Genomic DNA, 19496 nt, shown 5'->3' with positions numbered 1-19496 from the left:
CCAAAAATGAAGAAACACAGACACTGCCGTTTTGCTATGATGGTTGGTTTTTATAGCAATTTGGAGAAAGCTTTCTAAACAGCCTTTTGTATAATCTTCCCTCATAAAAAGGATCATTACTCAGCCTCAATCCTGCCAATGAAGGATGAGAAACCAAGAAGAGTCATTTGAAAAATGTTCCTAGCCTTTAGGATTCAGCATTTTTTACACAATGAGGCTACTTTCAGGACTTGAACTTGCTCATTTGAGCCCCTCAGCCAAAATCTTTTATATTACACCAGACAGTGTCTCCTAATCAACCCTCATATATCTAACTAAATCAATCTGATTTCTGAGCTAAACATCTGCATAAGGTAATTTCCAATAGCAACAGCTTGAAATTCTATCAAATTATTTGACCTCATTAACCAAGATAAAATCTTCAAATGTATGAACTAGCAGTACAGGCAAATGGGTACCCTTAAACTGGAGTACTTATAAGAAAGACAATAGATGACAAGAGACACAAAATGAAATCAAAAAACACTCACCCAAATCATAAATCAATGAAAATGCAAATGGATACTCATAAAAATAAAATTTTTCATAATGGCATAGGGATGAAAAGAACAAAAACCTCAAGCTGTTTTTCATTGTTGGGTTGAACTTTTTGTTGCCGTGCAATAACTTTCGTTATGGGGTTTACCTAGACTCATAATTGTTGTTATATTATTACATTATAATATAAATCAAATTAAGAATTTTTTTTATTGAAAGAAAAAAAGAACAATACTAATTTTTTTATTTGAGATACTATAACTAATTGAAGGTATGGATCCAATCTATAACTAAAGTTATAAAGGGGATACACTCATTCTTTTTGGTTTCTAACCTTTGGTGACATGGCTAACCAGTAAGGCGGGGGATTGCAAATCCCTTATTCCCCGTTTCAAATCAGGTTCTTGCTTGATCAACAAAAAACTTGGAACCCTATATTCTGCTTTGCTCATATGACTCAAAAAATTTTCTCTAGCAAAAACAAGTGCAAGAAAAGGACTCTTGATACTTTCTTGACTATAAACTTAGCAAAGTTTTGTCTTCAAAAATGTTGTAAATCCTTTCATCTAGGATTCAAGGAAAAGTTAGAGTAGGAGAGGGGAATCAGAAATCTTGATATGATATCCCCTCTCCTATTAATGGAGGGGTTGCTAGAAGAGTCTTCAATTAGATTGGATATCATAATGGGAGTGTCTAATTATTAACAAATGAATAGTTGTACAAGGGTAAGTAATGAACAACAGTTACCTTTAGGAAGTTTTTCATGCTTTGAAAGCAAGGTTCAGACAACACATCATTGCAACATATGATTAATGCAACATATATGTATGCAATAATCCCCTATTCCCCAAAAGACAAAGGGAAAAAGAGGGAGGCAAAGAGGAATCTAACCCAAAAGGAAGCATCACATGCATGTGTTGATCAACAATAGGTGACAGACGCTAAAAGCACCCAGACAAGTAGACAACAGAGCTTGCATAGCATTTTACACGTACAGGCCACAACCAAACAGAATAAGTCTATTGCAAATCATTGAAAAGGCTGCAGATCCTAACAAAAATGTTCACCTAATGGCTCCAGCTGCTACTTTGTGAAAATAAGCATGTGAATGCAACCAATCTTTAAATTTTAGCTTTCCAACATATGCATGTGGTGCCATTTTCCGCAAACAATAAGAATGGAAATCAAATTGATCTTCAGTAATATCAGCATAGTGCTTCTCCACAGCTATAAATTTCTCCAGGGCCCGTCCAAAATCACCATGTCGAAAGTAACTTTCATCAGAAGCAAGTTCATACCTTCAAAAGATGGATAACACTCAGTAGGTGTACCCAAATTATAATTAGAGACAACAACATGTGGAAGGTAATAAACAAAAACAGACCACATGCACTGCATGTCATGAAGGTTGTTGTGCTGGCCCCCATCTTTCGTGAACAAAACAGCAGTTTTTCCTGCCAAAGCCACCTTCAAAAGTAGAAAAAGTTTGTGAACAGTACAATAATACCGAAAGAAATTTAGTGACAAATATTAACTATGACAAAAGATGAGGTGGGGAAGCCTTAGAACCTGATCAGACTGCAACATTCGCTTCACAGATTAACTGTTTACATAGCGATCTGCAAGATCCATACACCTAGCTTCATCTGTCAATGAAGCCACAGCTACCAAATCACCAACATGTTTCAGTATCCGACTCTGTCACCAAAGAGAAGTAAATAATATACACATAGACCCAGCTTCAAGAAAATTCCAAGAACTTCTCCAAAAGATCAAGAAACAATAGCCAGTCAAACTAAAAAACACCAGTCAAACTAATACAAAAAAAAAAAAAAAAATCTCACCTGGATATAAAGGCTAGAAGAGGCTTAATGCAATCAATTGCCGCTTTACGAAATTTGTTTCCTTGCAGTAAATCAAGTGGTATCCTCTAAAATTTGAGAAAACAAAGTTTTAATATAAGTCCTAGAACATTCATCACACATCATAAAGGAAGTAGCATTTATTGGCAATAATGATGCACATTGTAACAGCAATAATTACAATTCTCATGAATGAATACATTACAAATGTGGGTTACAGGAAGAAAACAATTTAAATACATCCTCACTGCATGAGTCAAATTCCAAAAGCTCTAGAGTTTGACACTTTATTTCAATCATGCCATAACCTGGCCCATCGTCAAAAGGTTTTTATATAGGAAAGTCAGTTTAACTAAAAGAATGAGATAAAGATAGCCACTAACAAAAGAATTAGCCACCATGTCAACTCTCTAGGGGTGAAGCATATGAAAGCATAATTTTAACCACCTAGAGTTCTTACTATTGTCACATCAAGACATCAATGAAGTATTTCAGCATAATACCACAACTATCTATTTCTAGATTATTTAAGAATATCACAAGCCATCGAATGGACTGTGTCTATTGTAGAACCACATCACTAGATTTTTGTCACATAATTTCTTATCAAGCCATCAAGAAAAACAAGATCCCTACAAGAGTATTTGTAAAAATAGCCGCCCCTCCTCTCTCTCTAGAAAAGGGGAGAAAGCTTGATAGCTCTACAAAAAAGTAAGGTTTTCGTTGGATTTGCATCATGTGATTCTATAAATAAGAGAGAGAAGAAATCCAGAGTAAATATAATGAACAGAACATCCCAAGGTACCATTTGGAGCTCATTAAAAAAAATACCAAACAGAAAATCAAATTAATATGACTAACAGCTAAGACATAATAAAACAGCTTACACTAGCAATATCATTATCTACAGTCTATAACGAGAACACATTTTATCATCAGAAAAAAATAGAAAAAAATCAAATCGGGCATTATTTGAAGTAAAAAAATTTAAATAAAATTAAGATGGTAGAAATCAAACCTTCAGAAGGTCTCCAAATTCCTCACATTCCAATTTGTCCTCCACCAACTAATTCTCTACTTAACAGCCTCAAGTTTCTTGGTCTGCTCCAAGGTATATAACATTTCTGCAACTGCCACTATATGCATCAAAGATTCTGCAGAACCAAAAAGTGAAATTTGCATGATTATACAACCTACCTCAAGGAACCTAAAATGCATCATGTTATGTAAAGGTCGTAATACCTTCATGTTTACCAAGGAAAACTTTGTTCGCCTCACTAAGCGTTTTCTCCTGCAATTGACTGCAGAAAGAGAAAATAAAGGGATTTAATGCATCAGGGATCAAAATAATAATAGTAACAGTAACACAACAAAATTCTAGTAGGGGGAATAGCTATCATAAAACCATTTCAAAGAGAACCTGATGGATGGACGCTCAGCTTCTAAGACACTCCAAACAAGTTTTTCAGCATCAGTTAATGGAGCAGGCATTGAGCCCAATTTATGGAAAAATTTAATCTGCATTAGATTAAATTCAAATAAGCATTGTAAAGATTACATGATCTTTGTATCTAAGAACAGAAAAGAATGCAGTTGTGCATGGCAGTGCACAAATATGGTAGGGCAGATGTTACATACCAAGCAGCGATGTGAATCTGGATTCTCAGCATCCAGCCTTAGCAGTTGCTTTACAGCCTTCAGGAAAACAAAATAAAACCAAGACAAACGTACTAATATGAGCTCATGAAATAGTAAAAGTACTACTGCACAAAACCATTGTTCTAAAACTCAAAGATATGTCGTGCAAACTATCTAATTCACACATAAATTCATTGAGTGAGTAGAGCAATAAGAAAAGGATGTTTGGTTAAACGGTACAGTTTCTTTATTTCAAGAACATATCCACAGGCAGAAAGTGAAAAAAGAGAGGAGAAAACAAGAGAAGGGGCTTCCTCACAAATCACTAGCTGACAATTAAATATCAGTTCTAGTTGACCAAACACAAAAAGAACAAGAAACACATCTCATGTTCAATTCTTGGAAAATATAATACCTGAAAGGCAAGCAAAATCTTCTGCTTTCTCATATTTACTTCAACAGAAAGTAAGTGCGTCTCCAAAGAATCAGGTGAGTTCTTCTGAAGCAACTTCAAGTACTTCGTTGCTTCTGACAAGGGATACTCTGTCTGAAAAAAAAAATACAGATTAAACAGTCTTAGCTTAATAGGCATTAGCGTAACACATTTTTACAGCACGAGGACTTCAATCAGGAATCTAAAGCACAGGGAAAAGATAATAATAGGTAACCTTCAATAATTTTTCTCCAAAAGGATAAGGATCTACAGGTTTAACATGTCGTTTCCCAGACTTAGAGATGCCACTAGAACTTGATTCTTCATTTTTCTCCTCTGCCTCTTAAAATAATACACGGCATCAGAATGAAATCATCAAAGAGAGTGTTAGCCAAGAATCACCAAAACAAGCTGATATACTTTCTTAGCTCGTTCCACCTTCCTCTGCTTCTTCATTTTCTTTTTCTGAGAAGGAGTCTTTGATGTGTCATCCTCTTCTTCAGCCAGTGAGTTCAAAGGAGAATCAAACAACTTTAGATAGCATTTGCACTTCAAAATCCAATAATTATCACAATGCAGAAAGAAAAGGTTCAAAATTGAAGTAATCACCAGTTTCAAGCCAAGAGTTTCAGAGAAAGAAACACCAACATAGAAATGGGACAATGGATCAATCACAAAAACTATTACTTAATTGTTGCATGGCCTGTCACTATATCATCCCATTCCATTTCACCATCAAATCAATAAGATCAATATAAAAAGCTATATAATCAACAAATAAATTCTGGTACGGTAACATGCAATTCTCCATCCTTAACCCAACAGAAATCCCAGGCGCCGCCTTCCTATCATTTAAAAAGCCACAATCTCAAATTTCAATATGCCTGCAAGGAACATTTAATCCTTTCAGTAATAACATCACGAGAATATGAACTTACAAAAGATATAACGAAGGCAAATTGAGACTACCAAGCAAAATTTTTATCCTGTTTGGCATATACCACAAGGTCTCGACATAATATAATAAGAATCCCCTAAGTACAACGTAAAACACCATCCTAAGTATGAAACAAGTATATAACCTTATAAAAATCAGAAACTATAATCTAGAATACTTGTTAAATTAAATTTGACTTGAGCATCATTTGAACACAAATTTTTTAAGCAGATCCAAATATTTGCATCTTCTTTTAATAGTTAATAATTTGTGGGAGAGCATCTGAACTTCAGACCTACCAGGGCAAGAGGAGTTATTGCAACTAAGGTATGTGTAAAGCCACAAAAAAAAAAAAAAACTGCTTTATAATATAACATAATTGGCTTATTAATAGCATTTGTTTCTGTATGGTAAGGATAGACATGTATCCACAGTTGAAAATTCGTTAATGGTATATTTTCCTATATATTATGTATTTGGTCCATCAGGTATATAAAACAAAGAGACAGGGCACAAGGATTGTCTTACATAGCATTCTGATACATAATACTAATTTAATCACATACATATCAATTAGATCAACAAATGAATCAACAACAGCCTCTTATTTGAACTCTAAAACTCTCTTTTGTATTCCTATACAAATGAAATTGAAAAACAGATTGATTAACATTATTTGAAAAAATCATAAAGTTCATAACGAACTTAAAATCATTGTGCATATCAAAATGACTAGTATTGTAGACACCGATTTTGTCCGGGTCTACTGTTTTAATAATAATATTTTTAATAAAAAAATTATTAATAAACAAAACAAAAAAAAAAAAAAACAAACAAAAGAAACAGAATAAGACAGAAATCAGGGAGTTGGTACGGCGCCGCTGTCGCCAGCCTCCGACCAACTACCCGACCAGCCACCCTACAGCCACCAACCAACTACCCTACAGCCACCTAGATCCCCCTAATTTAAGCCTTTAAAAATCTCCAACCACTTCCCCTTCAAGAAGGAGGAAGCTGGCTGGAATCCCCATTCAACCTTGCTCTAAAAATTCCCTTTTCTGAAACCTCTCCCTCGAATCCCTCCTTTTCCGAAATCTCTCTCGAACGCATAGGAACCCGTTCACTTCATCCCTACCAAAAATCACCAAACGAGCTACCCCTCCCTCAAAACACTCCCAAACACCCAAAATACCCAAACAGAAACTACACCAACCGAAAAAAAAAAAAGAAAAACAGAAACGAAAAAATAACACAGTCCTCGCCGATTCGGCGAGGAACCCAGCGCCAAGCAGGTACCTGCAACAAGAAAAGCAAGGTTATTAGTTTGAGTATTTTACAAAAAAAGAAAAAGTAAAAAAAAAGAAGAAGAACAGAAAACTTAGAACCCCGATCTACGTCGATCGGGGTCGTTTTCGGCGAAGAGGAGACCAGATCTGAAAAGATCGCGTCGAAAGGAACCTCCTGGTCACTTTTGAAATTTCCTACCACCGCCGGCGGCGACCCAGGCGGCGGCCGGACGGAGCTCTTCCTCAGAGCTTTCTCTCTCCCCGTTTTTTTTTCTGAAACAAACAGAATGAGCTGAAAAAAAAAATAGGGGTCCTTTATAGGGGAACAAATAGCCAAAACGACGACGTCTGGACCAGGAGGATCCGCACGCCCCATGACCCGACCCGGATCCGCGTAACGACCCGCTGACCCGTTACCTCCCACAGCTCTGATCCGGTTCAATCAAACCGTACCGAACCGCTCCTCAGCCGGTTCTACTGAACCGCGAGCCGAACCGATCTCTTTTCGGTCCATCCGAACCGGTCGTTGACCGGTCCGGTTCAGGTAAAAATATTTTTGAATTTTTGAATTTTTTTTATATTATTATTTTTGTTATTTTAAATATATGATAAATTTATAAATTTGTTAAAATAAATGTTTAATTGTTTTAATAATAATAAATTAAAAACAAATAATAATTAAAAATATATTAAAATGCTTTAAAAAAAATAAATAATTTTTATTATTTTCCCTGCCTAGATGTTGGAAGGAATAAAAATATTTTTCTAAATAAATAATTTCGCGAAATTATTATTAATAAATTTTCATAAAAAAATAAATATAAAAAATTTTTAATTAGTTTTCAAAAATTATAAAAAATTGTACCTGCTCCGAAAATCTGCCTAGATGATGGAGATTTTTAGAGATGTTCGTGTTTTACTTAAACCTTAAATACTAATTTTTAATTTTTAAAATCCCTTAAATCCAAACTCCCAAAAATCCAAAATCCCTGAAATCCAAAGTCCTAAAAATCCTAAGGACGCGTGTGAAATTTCTATTTAAAGCAATTTGTTTTCGAATATCGCCTAGATGATGAGGTATTTAGGAAATTTTACTTCGTTAAGTCTTTTCACACGAGTTTGTAATTCACATTAATAATAGGATTAATAAATAAAGGTATAATAAAATTGGGATCTTAAATATAAATAGTCGCACCTAAGCTCTGCCTAGATATTGGAGAGTCGAGATGGTCTCATTATACTTAAGAATCAAACTCTTAAATTGCATTTCATTATAAATGACATTCATTAGCATACATACGTTAGCATGTTATCATCGATAATCGATTGCATTATTCTCTCTTTAATTTGCTGTTCGATGATAAAATATTTTATAGTAAAAAAAAGGGAATAATACTTTTAAAAAAATATATTTTTGTGATATTATACAATAAAATAAAAATAACATTCCAAAAGAAATAATTCTTGATACTCTGTCTAGATGTTGAAGAGTTACTAACAATTTTCTATAAATAGTGTTATTTCATTTTAAGGATTGTTATATTAAATCTTAAGCGAAAAGAGTTATTTCAAATTCTACCTAGATATTGGAGAATTTTAAGATAATTGTTTAACTTAAAGATTTTCTCAATATTCCTAAATAAAAATTTTAGCAAAAATATTTTTAAATGAAGGGAATTAATGTTAAATTTTAAATTAAAACTATTTTTATTCAACGTCGAAAATAACGCATAATTAAATAGTACCAATTTATGAGCGTTGTGGGGATGCTAATATTTCCCCACGCGTAACCGACTCCCGAACCCAACTTGATTTTTCGTAGACCGAAATTTATTTTTTTTATAAACTTTAAACTCGTTTTTATAGTTTTATTAAAAAGATAAACTTTTTGGTGACCAATCACACCCTAACAAAGATTGGTGACGACTCTCTTTTTATTTTTCTCGATTTTAAAACTCCGTTTTTACGTCTGACGGTCCCAAAACCGTTACGACAAGTATTATTATTAATCATTATTAAAATTCACATTCAAAAAGAAGCGAGAAAATTTTGTTTTATGATAAAAAAATTCATTCATGGATCTCAGTTAATTTTCAAGGAGAGAAAAAAGAAAACAAAGAGTCCATTGAATTTCAACTAATTAGTTTCACAAATAAGATACAAAGATTTATCTCAAATTAGGAATTGCACAAAAAAGATTACTTACCTCAAAAAGGTCTACATAAAATTATAGGAAAACATTAATGGCTACTATCTTATTTATCAAAGAAAAATAAAATACACTATAAAGAATTAATTAGTGAGTTGGATATTCAGGAATAAAAAAAATCGCTAATTTGAAATTTTTGAATTAGTCAATTTATTAGATATTTCATTTTGATATACTTTTAATTTTCAATAATCCATGTAAGAGTGAATTAAGAAAAAACTTATGAATCTATCAGTTACAAAAAAAGGCCTTAGTATAGTCAATATGATAGCCATTTAGTCGAACGGAGTTTTGTATAGAATATAAATAATAATAATAATAATAATAATAATAATAATAATTCCATTGCTACCATTATTATGATATTACATATTCCAATCCAATTGAATACTAGAAAAATAAAATGAATTCCTAATTTTATATATTCATTTAGATAAAGAGAAAATAATCATAAAATATATATAGGGAGAGAGTTCATTTTTCTAAAACTTAACTTTTCCATAGATTCCATTGTTCGAAAAATGATTTGCAGAAAGACGTTTCACCAACTTTTTAATTTTTTATTTTTTAGTAGAATATTTAGAATATGATTGAAGTGTGCACGAAAAGAGGCTTGTATTTATTAAACATGCGCAGATATAGCATTTCTATTTATATTCTTTCCTTTTTTTTATTCCATTATAGAACTCTAGTGGAGAAAACACACAACGTGCTCTATGAAAAATTCTATTTTTCTTTAATTTTAATCTATTCAATGAAAAATTGAAACATGATAATTTTTTGCTAATTCCCTATGGACATCATATCTAGATAGATGAAATACATTATTAGATAACTATAGCTGTGTAATAACTTTTGTTATGGGGTTTACATAGAATCATAATTGTTGTTATATTATTATAATATAATATAAATCAAATTAAGAAATTTTTTTTTATTGAAAAAAAGAACAATACTAATTTTTTACTTGAGATACTATAACTAATTGAAGGTATGGTTCCAATCTATAACTAAAAAGGGGATATTCATTTTTTTTGTTTCTAACCTTTGGTGACATGGCCAACCAGTAAAGCAAGGGACTGCAAATCCCTTATTCCCCGGTTCAAATCAGGTTGTTGCTTGATCAACAAAAAACTTGGAACCCTATATTCTGTTTTGCTCATATAACTCGAAAAATTTTCTCTAGCAAAAACAAATGTAAGAAAAGGAATCTTGATACTTTCTTGATTATAAACTTAGCGAGGTTTTGTCTTGAAAAATGTTGTAAATCCGTACATCCAAGATTCAAGGAAAAACTAGAGTAGTGGAAGGGAATCAGATAGCCCCTCCCCTATTAATGGAGGGGCTGCTAGAAGAGTCTTGAATTAGACTGGCTATCATAATGGGAGCGTCTAATTAACAAATGAATGGTTGTACAAGGGCAAGTAATGAACAACAGTTACCTTTAGGAAGTTTTTCATGCTTTGAAAGCAAGGTTCAGACAACACATCATTGCAACATACGATTAATGCAATATATATGTATGCAATAATCCCCCATTCCCCAAAAGACAAAAGGAAAAAGAGGGAGGCAAAGAAAATCTAATCCAAAGTGAAGCATCACATGCATGTGTTGATCAACAATAGGTGACAGAAGCTAAAAGCACCCAGACAAGTAGACAACAGAGATTACATAGCATTTTTCACGTACAGGCCACAACCAAACGGAATAAGTCTGTTGCAAATCATTGAAAAGCTTGCAGATCCTAACAAAAATGTAGACAACAGAGATTACATAGCATTTTTCACGTACAGGCCACAACCAAACGGAATAAGTCTGTTGCAAATCATTGAAAAGCTTGCAGATCCTAACAAAAATGTTCACCTGATGGCACCAGCTGCTGCTTTGTGAAAATAAGCATGTGAATGCAACCGATCTTGAAATTTTAGCATTTCAACATATGCACAGAGTGTCATTTTCGGCAAACAATAAGAATGGAAATCAAATTGATCTTCAGCAATATCAGCATAGTGCTTCTCCACAGCTAAAAATTTCTTCAGGGCCCGTCCAAGATCACCTTGTCGAAAGTAACTTTCACCGGAAGCAAGTTCATACCTTCAAAAGATGGATAACACTCGGTAGGTGCACCCAAATTATAATTAGAGACAACAACATGTCGAAGGTAATAAACAAAAACAGACCACATGCACTGCATGTCATGAAGGTTTTTGTACTGGTCCCCATCTTTTGTGAACAAAATAGCAGTTTTTTCTGCCAAAGCCACCTTCAAGAGTGGAAAAAGTTTGTGAACAGTACAGTAATACTGAAAGAAATTTACAGTGACAAATATTAACTATGATAAAAGATGAAGGGGGGAGCTTTAGAACCTGATCAGCCTGCAACATTCCCTTCACAGATTCACTGTTTATATAACGGTCTGCGAGATCCATACACCTAGCTTCATCTGCCAATGAAGCTGCAGCTACCAAATCACCAGCATGTTTCAGTATCCGACTCTGTCACCAAAGAGAAGTAAATAACATACACATAGAACCAGCTTCAAGAAAATTCCAAGTACTTCTCCAAAAGATAGTAAAAAGGTTCATCAAGAAACAATAGCCATGTACCAAAAACCCTAAAACCTAAGAAAGGAGGTCATATGCCTGCCCAATGCCCATCAAGACTTAAGGTCCACAAAGAAAAACTACTATGCATTTTAAATGAATGTATATCAACTTTGCACAATTTAGTGCAAAACAATATATTCAATCAAGGTCAGTATCATAGAAAGTGATAAGCCTCTTACAAGTGAACGATAACTACAAGGAAATATCTAGAAAGATTTTCAGGTATTGCTATGCCTTGTGAGATGTGAGACAAACCAGGCAAAAAGATTTCAAAATATAAGATCAAAAAATAAAATAAAAGAATCCAGCTAACAAAAATCTAAAACCAGCAGATGAAGCCAATGCAAAAATTTGAAGATTGAAGACGAGAACAAACCTTGACAGAGTATAAATCAATTACAGTTGGTGTGTGCTCTATGGCCTCATTAATTTTTGAAAGAGCAACATCATATTGGCCTTTTCTATCATAATGCTGCATCAATAAATTCAAAGTTACTCAAATGCAAAGAAAGCACCAAACATTTATAGCAAGAAAAGAAGAAAAGGCCATGGCCCACGGGGTGAGGAAACCTGATGATTACCCGCCTGAGCCAAAAAGAATAAAATCCATAAAAGTGTTGAAGGGGGCTCTTTCACTGTCCTGCACTCAATATGAAACACAAGCAAGAAATGACTCAGCATAATACCAAATGCGTGCTTGTGTATTAGCATACAAACAAAAACATATAGAAACTTCACATGCAACCATATGGGACAACCATTATGTACTTGTTTAATAGATAACAACACATAAATGATGGAGGACTTCACCAAACAATAAGCAGTAAAAGAAAAAAAGGCACTCAGACCGCACCCAATATCTAAACATTTAGACACTGTTAAGACTTACTAGAATATCACATAAGGGCTGGAAGTCTATATTACCTCAAAGAGTAGTAAATCAAAACATTTATTTGCTTTTAAGACTTAATAAAATATTACACAAGGTTTTAAAGCATATACTAGCTATCAGGGTATCTGCCAGTGGTCCTAATTGAATGCTCCAACTCAAGAACAAGTTGTTCCAATATGTCTGCCTGTGCAAGTGTCAACAAAGCAGGCAATCAATCCTAATGAAATCAAGCTCCAACCAGTTGCTAAGCAGTTTAGAATAATCAATATTTAGAAACTTAATTCTATTTTTAGAATATGTAAGTAAGAAAACTTACCTTTCCAGGGTGATCATCCAAGGGAGAAAGGTCTGAGAATAAAGATGGAACCCCCTGAGACCACCAAGAAAATATATCATTATTTCACCCGACAAACTAAAAACACCAGTCAAACTAACACAAAAAAAAAAAAAAAATCTCATTGGATGTATATACCTTTGTTAGAAGAGGCTTAATGTAATTAAATGCTGCTTCACAAAATTTGTCTCCTTGCAGAAAATCAAGAGGTATCCTCTAAAAATTGAGAAAACAAAGTTCTAATATAAGTCCCTGTCAAATCTCTAAGGGTGAAGCATATGAAAGCATAATTTTAACCACCTAGAGTTCTTACAATTGTCACATCAAGACATCAATTAAGTATTTCAGCATAATACCACAACTATCTATTTCTAGATTATTTAAGAATATCACAAGCTATTGAATGGATTGTGTCTGTTGTAGAAGCACATCACTAGATTTTTGTCACATAATATCTTATCAAGCCATCAAGAAAAATAAGATCCCTACAAGAGTATTTGTAAAAATAGCCACCCTTCCTCTCTCTAGAAAAGGGGAGAAAGCTTGACAGCTCTGCAGAAAAGTAAGGTTTTCGTTGGATTTGCATCATGTGATTCCATAAATAAGAGAGAGACAGAGAAGAAATCCAGAGTAAATATAATGAACAGAACATCCCAAGGTACCATTTGGAGCTCATAAAAAAAAAAAAAAAAGAGATACAAAACAGAAAATGAAATTAATATGACTAACAGTTAAGACATAATAAAACAGTTTAGACTAGCACATTCCACAACTAGGGAGTTTTTGCAATAAACAGAATGTATCGATAACATCCATCATAAATTCCTAATGAAAACAGAAGCACAACATAAATCCATCACCTTAACTGCACAAGACCAAGTGTACTATTGTGAAAGTGATTTGTATAATGCATCCAATCAATCAAATTCATCAGAGGAATACTTGGCATTTTCAGAATACAGGCCAAAGCATTTCTGCAAGCCTTCATAATATCTGAAAAATATACACATACAAATACAAAAATTGTAAGTTGGTTGGCTCCTGGTTTATCAGACCTAATAGCAATAAATTGCGCTGATATATAGGCATATACTGAGTGAAGAGACATAAGTTAACAGTTCTGTAAAAGAATTTTCCTCATTTCCCAATCTGAGAAAGCACCCAAGAGACTGTTGACACATATAGTATTATAGAATTACAGTTCTGCTCATAGTTGCTTTGCTACCTTTTAATTATATTTATATATGAGGTGGTGCATAATGCTCCTTTTTACTAAAAGAGCTAAGCAAAGGGCTTGACAGGACAGAGAGATATAAAACAATCCCAAGAATGAAAAAATAAAAATAACCTCATTTTATGTAAAGATACCATGGTGTAAATGTAACACGCACAAGTATAAGCAAAAGCTTAAAGAAACAAAATTTAAAACTAAAAAACGATTGAATTTGTGACATAAGGGATACACACTGATTAGTTTCAAGCTTAAAGCACCAACAAAAATAGAGCATAAAAAATAATGACTATTTCTACCATTCTTTTAACCCTTCATAAAGTTCTAACATAGGTAAAGGAATTTGGGTGTTACTACAAGAAGAATTGAAAAACCTATTAGCCCAACAAAAATATATTTAAACACACAAACTATTCAGAATATTAATTATTCTTCATTTCCTACAATAATAATACACCACGGCATTGAGAAAAAGAAGTCAATTATAACTTCAAGAAGTGCTATATAAAAGGAAAGAGTTGACTAATATTCTTTGCTATGAAAGATTTATTAATGAGCTTAACTAGGTGTTTCAAAAGAGTACCAAATGCATAAGACTCACCTGTAACTGTCAGGGTTCATGGTAAGTAAAGCCTTGTAAATATTGGCACCTTCTTCTAGGCATCCAAGTTTCACCAGGAGAGAAACCTCTTGTTCTTTATAAGTCAATTTATCAACCTAGAATAATAGAATTGGTTAGAATTTTAATGTCCAAAAATTCAAAACTTACAAAATTTTTAATGTTAAAAGTATTCAGGTATTATACATTTGACACGTACTATTTTTGGCTCTTTCTTATACAATTCCTCAAGTGCTCTCTCAAGAAACACAGATTCCTCTAGCAAAGAGATCTGGAGAAAAATACCATACCCTCATAAACATCAGAAAAGCAGCAGGGGGCACCACTAGTCTAGATGTACAGCATCCATTATGCATAATGAATGTAGTTTTGCATATTTCTATGCCAATATATTATTAAAGAAATAAATGCTACTGCAAGGGCTAAGGCTTATAGGTACTTGTCCAATTGGTTAAGCTGTTTTCGAATCATGTTAATGGTGTTAAACCAAAAAAGAGTAGTCAAAAAGAAAGATAGACTAACTTATTAAGATGTCAGAAACAAAAATTCCGAAATGGTTCCACAGAACATATAATTGGAGATTAGCAATTATTAAGATTCAGAGCTGCTAAGTACAAACACCACAGATATGATTACTGGTAGAAGGCCCAACAATTAGTGAACAAGCCATATTTCTCTCTAACATGAATACATCAAGAATTAAATATCTTATAGATGCCAAATACCACTATAGGCCACTAGTTAGTCCTCCATCTCAGATTAAAGTAAACTTGGAGATGATTTAATTTAACTTATCAGCCATACACACAGAATCATGAAAAGCCATACTTCAGAAGTAGAAAAAATGGGTGTAACATGTACATGAAAGTAGATGAGATTTTGGCAATAAAATAAGCAGAAGGAAAAAAGAAGTTAAGAAGAAATGGGTAGGTTTTCTAATTGCATGTGAAAAAAATTAGAATTAATTCAAAAAAGGGACCCCATTTATAAAGAAGGTAAAGGCATTAAAAATCTTTAATTTTTGTATATTTAATTACTTTATTTGGTTTATGGATAATTTCACTAACACTGTTGGCATCTGGTTAACAAGTGACACCAAATCAGTCACTCCCATTCTATGTTAGTATAAATTCTAAAATTTTGAATGTCTGTATAATGAAGTCAACTCATGTGAAATTACAGCCACATCCCACATACATATGCATGCAAAAAAAAAAGAGTTGAAGTACATGACCAATACCTTATATAAAAGCATTTCACCATGCTCACAACGTTCATTATCTGGTGGATAATCATCTTCTAATGTCCCTTCAAATGCTTCCAAAATTTCAACTGCTTTTGCACCACTAATATCAACCAAAAAAAGGAATACAGCATAAATACCTAAAGGATGAATGAGATTAATAAGACTTCATTCACTTAGAACTACTCGGCTAAGACAGAGACAGAAAAGGAAAAACCCTCGTAACTGTTGTGCCAACAACTTCAATTCATTCATATATAAAGCCAAATGAAAATATGGCATCATCATTGTCTCCATATAAAACTATAGCAAAAACAACATAACTCTGCAGTTAACTAGGCATTGTTTGTAAAAGGCTAATTTGCAACCAAATTTCATAAATGCAAGTGCAACCAGCTTAGAATAGTAGGGTACCTATCTATCTACCCACCTATCTATACATATTAGTAACATCTTTAACACATTCTACACCCACCATATATTGTCATAAAAGAAGTTTGATATCTTATTGGATGTTTAGTTGAAGTCATACAAACAATATGAACCAAGTGTTAAAAATCAACAGTAATTTCATCCATGTTAGCACCCATTTGATCATATAATTAGAAACATTAAGTCCTGATTAAGCATTTAATTTAAAGAAAGGCTTTCATTATATCAACAAATATTTCAACTTTCAATACCAAAAGGCCCTTCAATTTGGACCTTCAAGTATACATAACAATAACAACACTCTAAAACATGTTTCACAAAATGAAAGTCAACAGAAATTGGTGAAAGTTAGCATAAGAATTGGAACAAATTTTTTTAAGAAAAAAATAAAGGACAAGTACTTTGAGTTTAAATGGTGGGCTACAGCAAAGCCAATCCAGTTCATGCGATGATTTGGTTTCAAATGCAAAAGTTGTTGTCTTGTATCAACAAATCCTGTCAAATCTCGCATTTGTGCCTGCAATGCAAAAGATAAAACATAAATGTAATAATTTCTGATACAACCTGAAACATGAAAATGAGAAAATACAAAACCATGATCAAATCCAAAAAATTTCTCTCAAACTTCATATCTTAGTAGAAAGACAAATGCTCATCATCTTCATACTTTTTCCTTTAACTTTTCAAGGCATATAAACCATAAATAAGGGGGGGGGGGGGGGGGGCACAAATAAGTTAATGCCAACAAATGACTTAATCATCTGAAATCATGAGTTAAGAATCCATAGTATGGCAAGCGCTAAAGCATCGAGGGAGAATAATAGAAATGAAAATCATCAATTTCAGTATCAAAGACGCCGACTTTTCTTACTATTCTGGAGCAGTAAGGCACATGGGCAGATGAAATTAAGAGAAGAACCGAACCAGATCTGATCCAGAAAGTATAAACACTTTCTAATTGCAAAGGTCATTAATGTTAAAACCTTCAACCATTAAGGAACTAGTAGAATGAGACAGAAAAAGGTTCTGTGGCGGTAGACCAGAAAGTATCAATTCAAGGTGGTTGATTCTTACAGGATAACGAGAATGAAAGGATCAAATCAGACTGGTTGCTTCTGATTATATTACTTGTCATTCTATAAACACTTTCAACCATTAAGGAACTAGTAGAATGAGAGATAAAAAGGATCTGTGGCGATAGACCAGAAACTATCAATTCAAGGTGGTTGCTTGTTACAGTATAATGAGAACGAAAGGATCAAATCAGACTGGTTGCTTCTGATTATATTGCTTATGTTTTATTTTTGCGTGTGGCTCAAAACAAAACCTTCAATTAAGATACTAAATCTGAACCATCTCTCATATTAATCTGCTGCCAGAATATCAGATGATTTCTGTTATATCCTTTTCCTTCCCCTAAAGCCATAAATTGTTTCTACCAAAACTATGATCTAAATTTTCAAAGTTATAAAACCAGCTGACTCATCTACGTTCTAAGTGTTTAAGAAGATATTTTTTTCATGGTCTCATACAGCCTCTCCCTTTTAGTTGAGTTATCTCCATAAATTCCATTCCTCTGTTTTAAGCCATATATCTTCGCCTCTTTTGTTACTATCTTAATATAATTATGCCTTTTCTATCCATCTACTAGTAGATTCCGTCAAGCAACTAAACAGCTTCAAATTTCATAAAATTTATTTTCACTTCACTACTAACTATGTAGCTGATCTCGTGTTTTCATCCAGTTATATTAAGTTACCACAATGAACCTGCCCTTACCAACTACCACATAACTTACAGTTGCACAAAAGTTGGCACCAAACTATTTTAGTTGCAATATTGACTTGCCTATAAGTACCCTAATACTTAAGATTCTCAAATTCTACAATGGAATCTGAAAAATCTTTTAGGCAAACCACAAAGCTTACAAGAAATCTTATACAGAGAAACTCCTTTAAATGTTCGAAAAATACCATGATAAGCAAATGTTCTTACTTAACATTAAGCATACAACAGATAAACATCTTAGATTTAACACTAAGTCTAGATGTACAAATCATAGAGAAGGAAGGTAAATAAGGTATACCTGCAAGAGTGACAAGTCCCGTAGTATTTCAATGTTGTCTGGATCTATTCTCAAAGCGTTGCGATAGCATTTGATAGCCTCCCTGTATTCTCTATCTGACCGATAGAGGAGACCATAAACGTGCCAGCAAACATGACTTTTTACATCATTCTACATTAAGACACAAACATGAAAACAATGTTAGGAAAAAGTGACACTGCTTTGACATTATAGCAACCAAAAGAAAATAAATAAGATAACCTTTACACCTAGCCAAACAAGCTCATAAGCTTCAGTTTTCCGATCCATGCAATTTAAGGTTAACCCCTTCATTGACAATGTTTCTGACAATAATGAATAAAAGCCCATATGACAACATACAAACACAACAAACAAACAGTTACCAGATAGTATAAAATATTACTTGGAAACTGCATATTTAAAAGGATGGATATATTAAACAAAACGCTACTACACTCTACCAATACCGCACACTAATGAATATTCACAAAACCCAACCAAGATGAAGAAGGTATTCAAATATTGCAGATTTCAAACTGTATAGGTTAAAAATGTAGTTATATACCCGAAATTAATGCAATATATTCAGTTGATAGAGAATATCTCCACACTGATACTGCTAGAATGTTCCACTTATCTCTAGAACCATCATAAATCATGGACTAGTCACCATACAGCTAGTGCTTTCAAAAATGCAATTGACATCAATCATAAGACATGAGAAAGGAACATACAGTCTACAGAAACAATCATGTCAAACTTAGAGGCATTCTTGTAAGGATTATTGAAACCAATAACCTTGATAACAACATAAACAAGAGAAATTACTAAAGTAGGAAGAGTCACCAAACCCTTTTATTTTCATTTCTCTAATTTTCTCCATGATGATACAAATGAATTATCACCAAAAGGAAAGCACAACGAGCATCCTTACTTAAAAAAAAAAAAAGAAGGTCAAAGCAAAATTCAATTTTTTAAAGGTGCTTTTCAACAAATCGAATTCATTGACCTAAATTAAGCAAAGCAATAAACTTAATTAAGCTTCAATCGCTAAACAAAACAAAGAAAATGAACTTAATTTATATGAAAAATTGCCCAAAAGCAAAAACCTAATTGACAAACAAGCTTATCTAGTCCAAATTTCTATTCAT

At 33.2% G+C, this 19496-nt stretch overlaps 1 protein-coding gene and 1 pseudogene across 2 annotated transcripts; both read right to left on the bottom strand.

The window, feature by feature from the left end:
• Nucleotides 1-1600: 1600 nt before the first annotated feature.
• LOC111284138 (N-terminal acetyltransferase A complex auxiliary subunit NAA15-like) lies at nucleotides 1601-2716 on the bottom strand. The gene is made up of 4 exons (XM_089744959.1): nucleotides 2708-2716; nucleotides 2149-2235; nucleotides 1922-2004; nucleotides 1601-1835 (listed from the first exon to the last, which is right to left on the bottom strand). Exons 1-4 carry the CDS (start codon nucleotides 2714-2716, stop codon nucleotides 1601-1603), a joined length of 414 nt encoding a protein of 137 aa, XP_089601085.1.
• Nucleotides 1635-19004, bottom strand: LOC111284140 (N-terminal acetyltransferase A complex auxiliary subunit NAA15-like; annotated as a pseudogene). The gene is made up of 27 exons (XR_016328443.1): nucleotides 18911-19004; nucleotides 18586-18668; nucleotides 18346-18495; nucleotides 16661-16776; nucleotides 15825-15930; nucleotides 14784-14855; nucleotides 14567-14682; nucleotides 13595-13727; nucleotides 12873-12950; nucleotides 12717-12770; nucleotides 12511-12584; nucleotides 12079-12148; nucleotides 11885-11980; nucleotides 11269-11397; nucleotides 11083-11165; nucleotides 10766-10996; nucleotides 4891-5014; nucleotides 4706-4810; nucleotides 4453-4584; nucleotides 4038-4094; nucleotides 3820-3917; nucleotides 3642-3700; nucleotides 3418-3553; nucleotides 2382-2467; nucleotides 2107-2235; nucleotides 1922-2004; nucleotides 1635-1835 (listed from the first exon to the last, which is right to left on the bottom strand). The product of XR_016328443.1 is annotated as an N-terminal acetyltransferase A complex auxiliary subunit NAA15-like (transcript).
• Nucleotides 19005-19496: the final 492 nt, after the last annotated feature.

Source organism: Durio zibethinus, chromosome 16 (assembly GCF_047325235.1).
Source record: "Durio zibethinus cultivar Kanyao isolate XHJ-2024 chromosome 16, ASM4732523v1, whole genome shotgun sequence".
Classification (NCBI taxonomy): domain Eukaryota; kingdom Viridiplantae; phylum Streptophyta; class Magnoliopsida; order Malvales; family Malvaceae; genus Durio; species Durio zibethinus.
The sequence above is the reverse complement of the archived record's forward strand: the minus strand, read 5'-3'. Positions and strand labels throughout refer to the sequence as shown.

What these genes read in the sequence shown, in the direction of transcription:
- LOC111284138 (XM_089744959.1), bottom strand. An exon ending in TGGATCTTGCAGATCGCTAT is followed by an intron (nt 2,005 to 2,148) that starts GTAAACAGTTAA and finishes CTACTTTTGAAG; the next exon opens with GTGGCTTTGGCAGGAAAAAC. An exon ending in CATGACATGCAGTGCATGTG is followed by an intron (nt 1,836 to 1,921) that starts GTCTGTTTTTGT and finishes CATCTTTTGAAG; the next exon opens with GTATGAACTTGCTTCTGATG.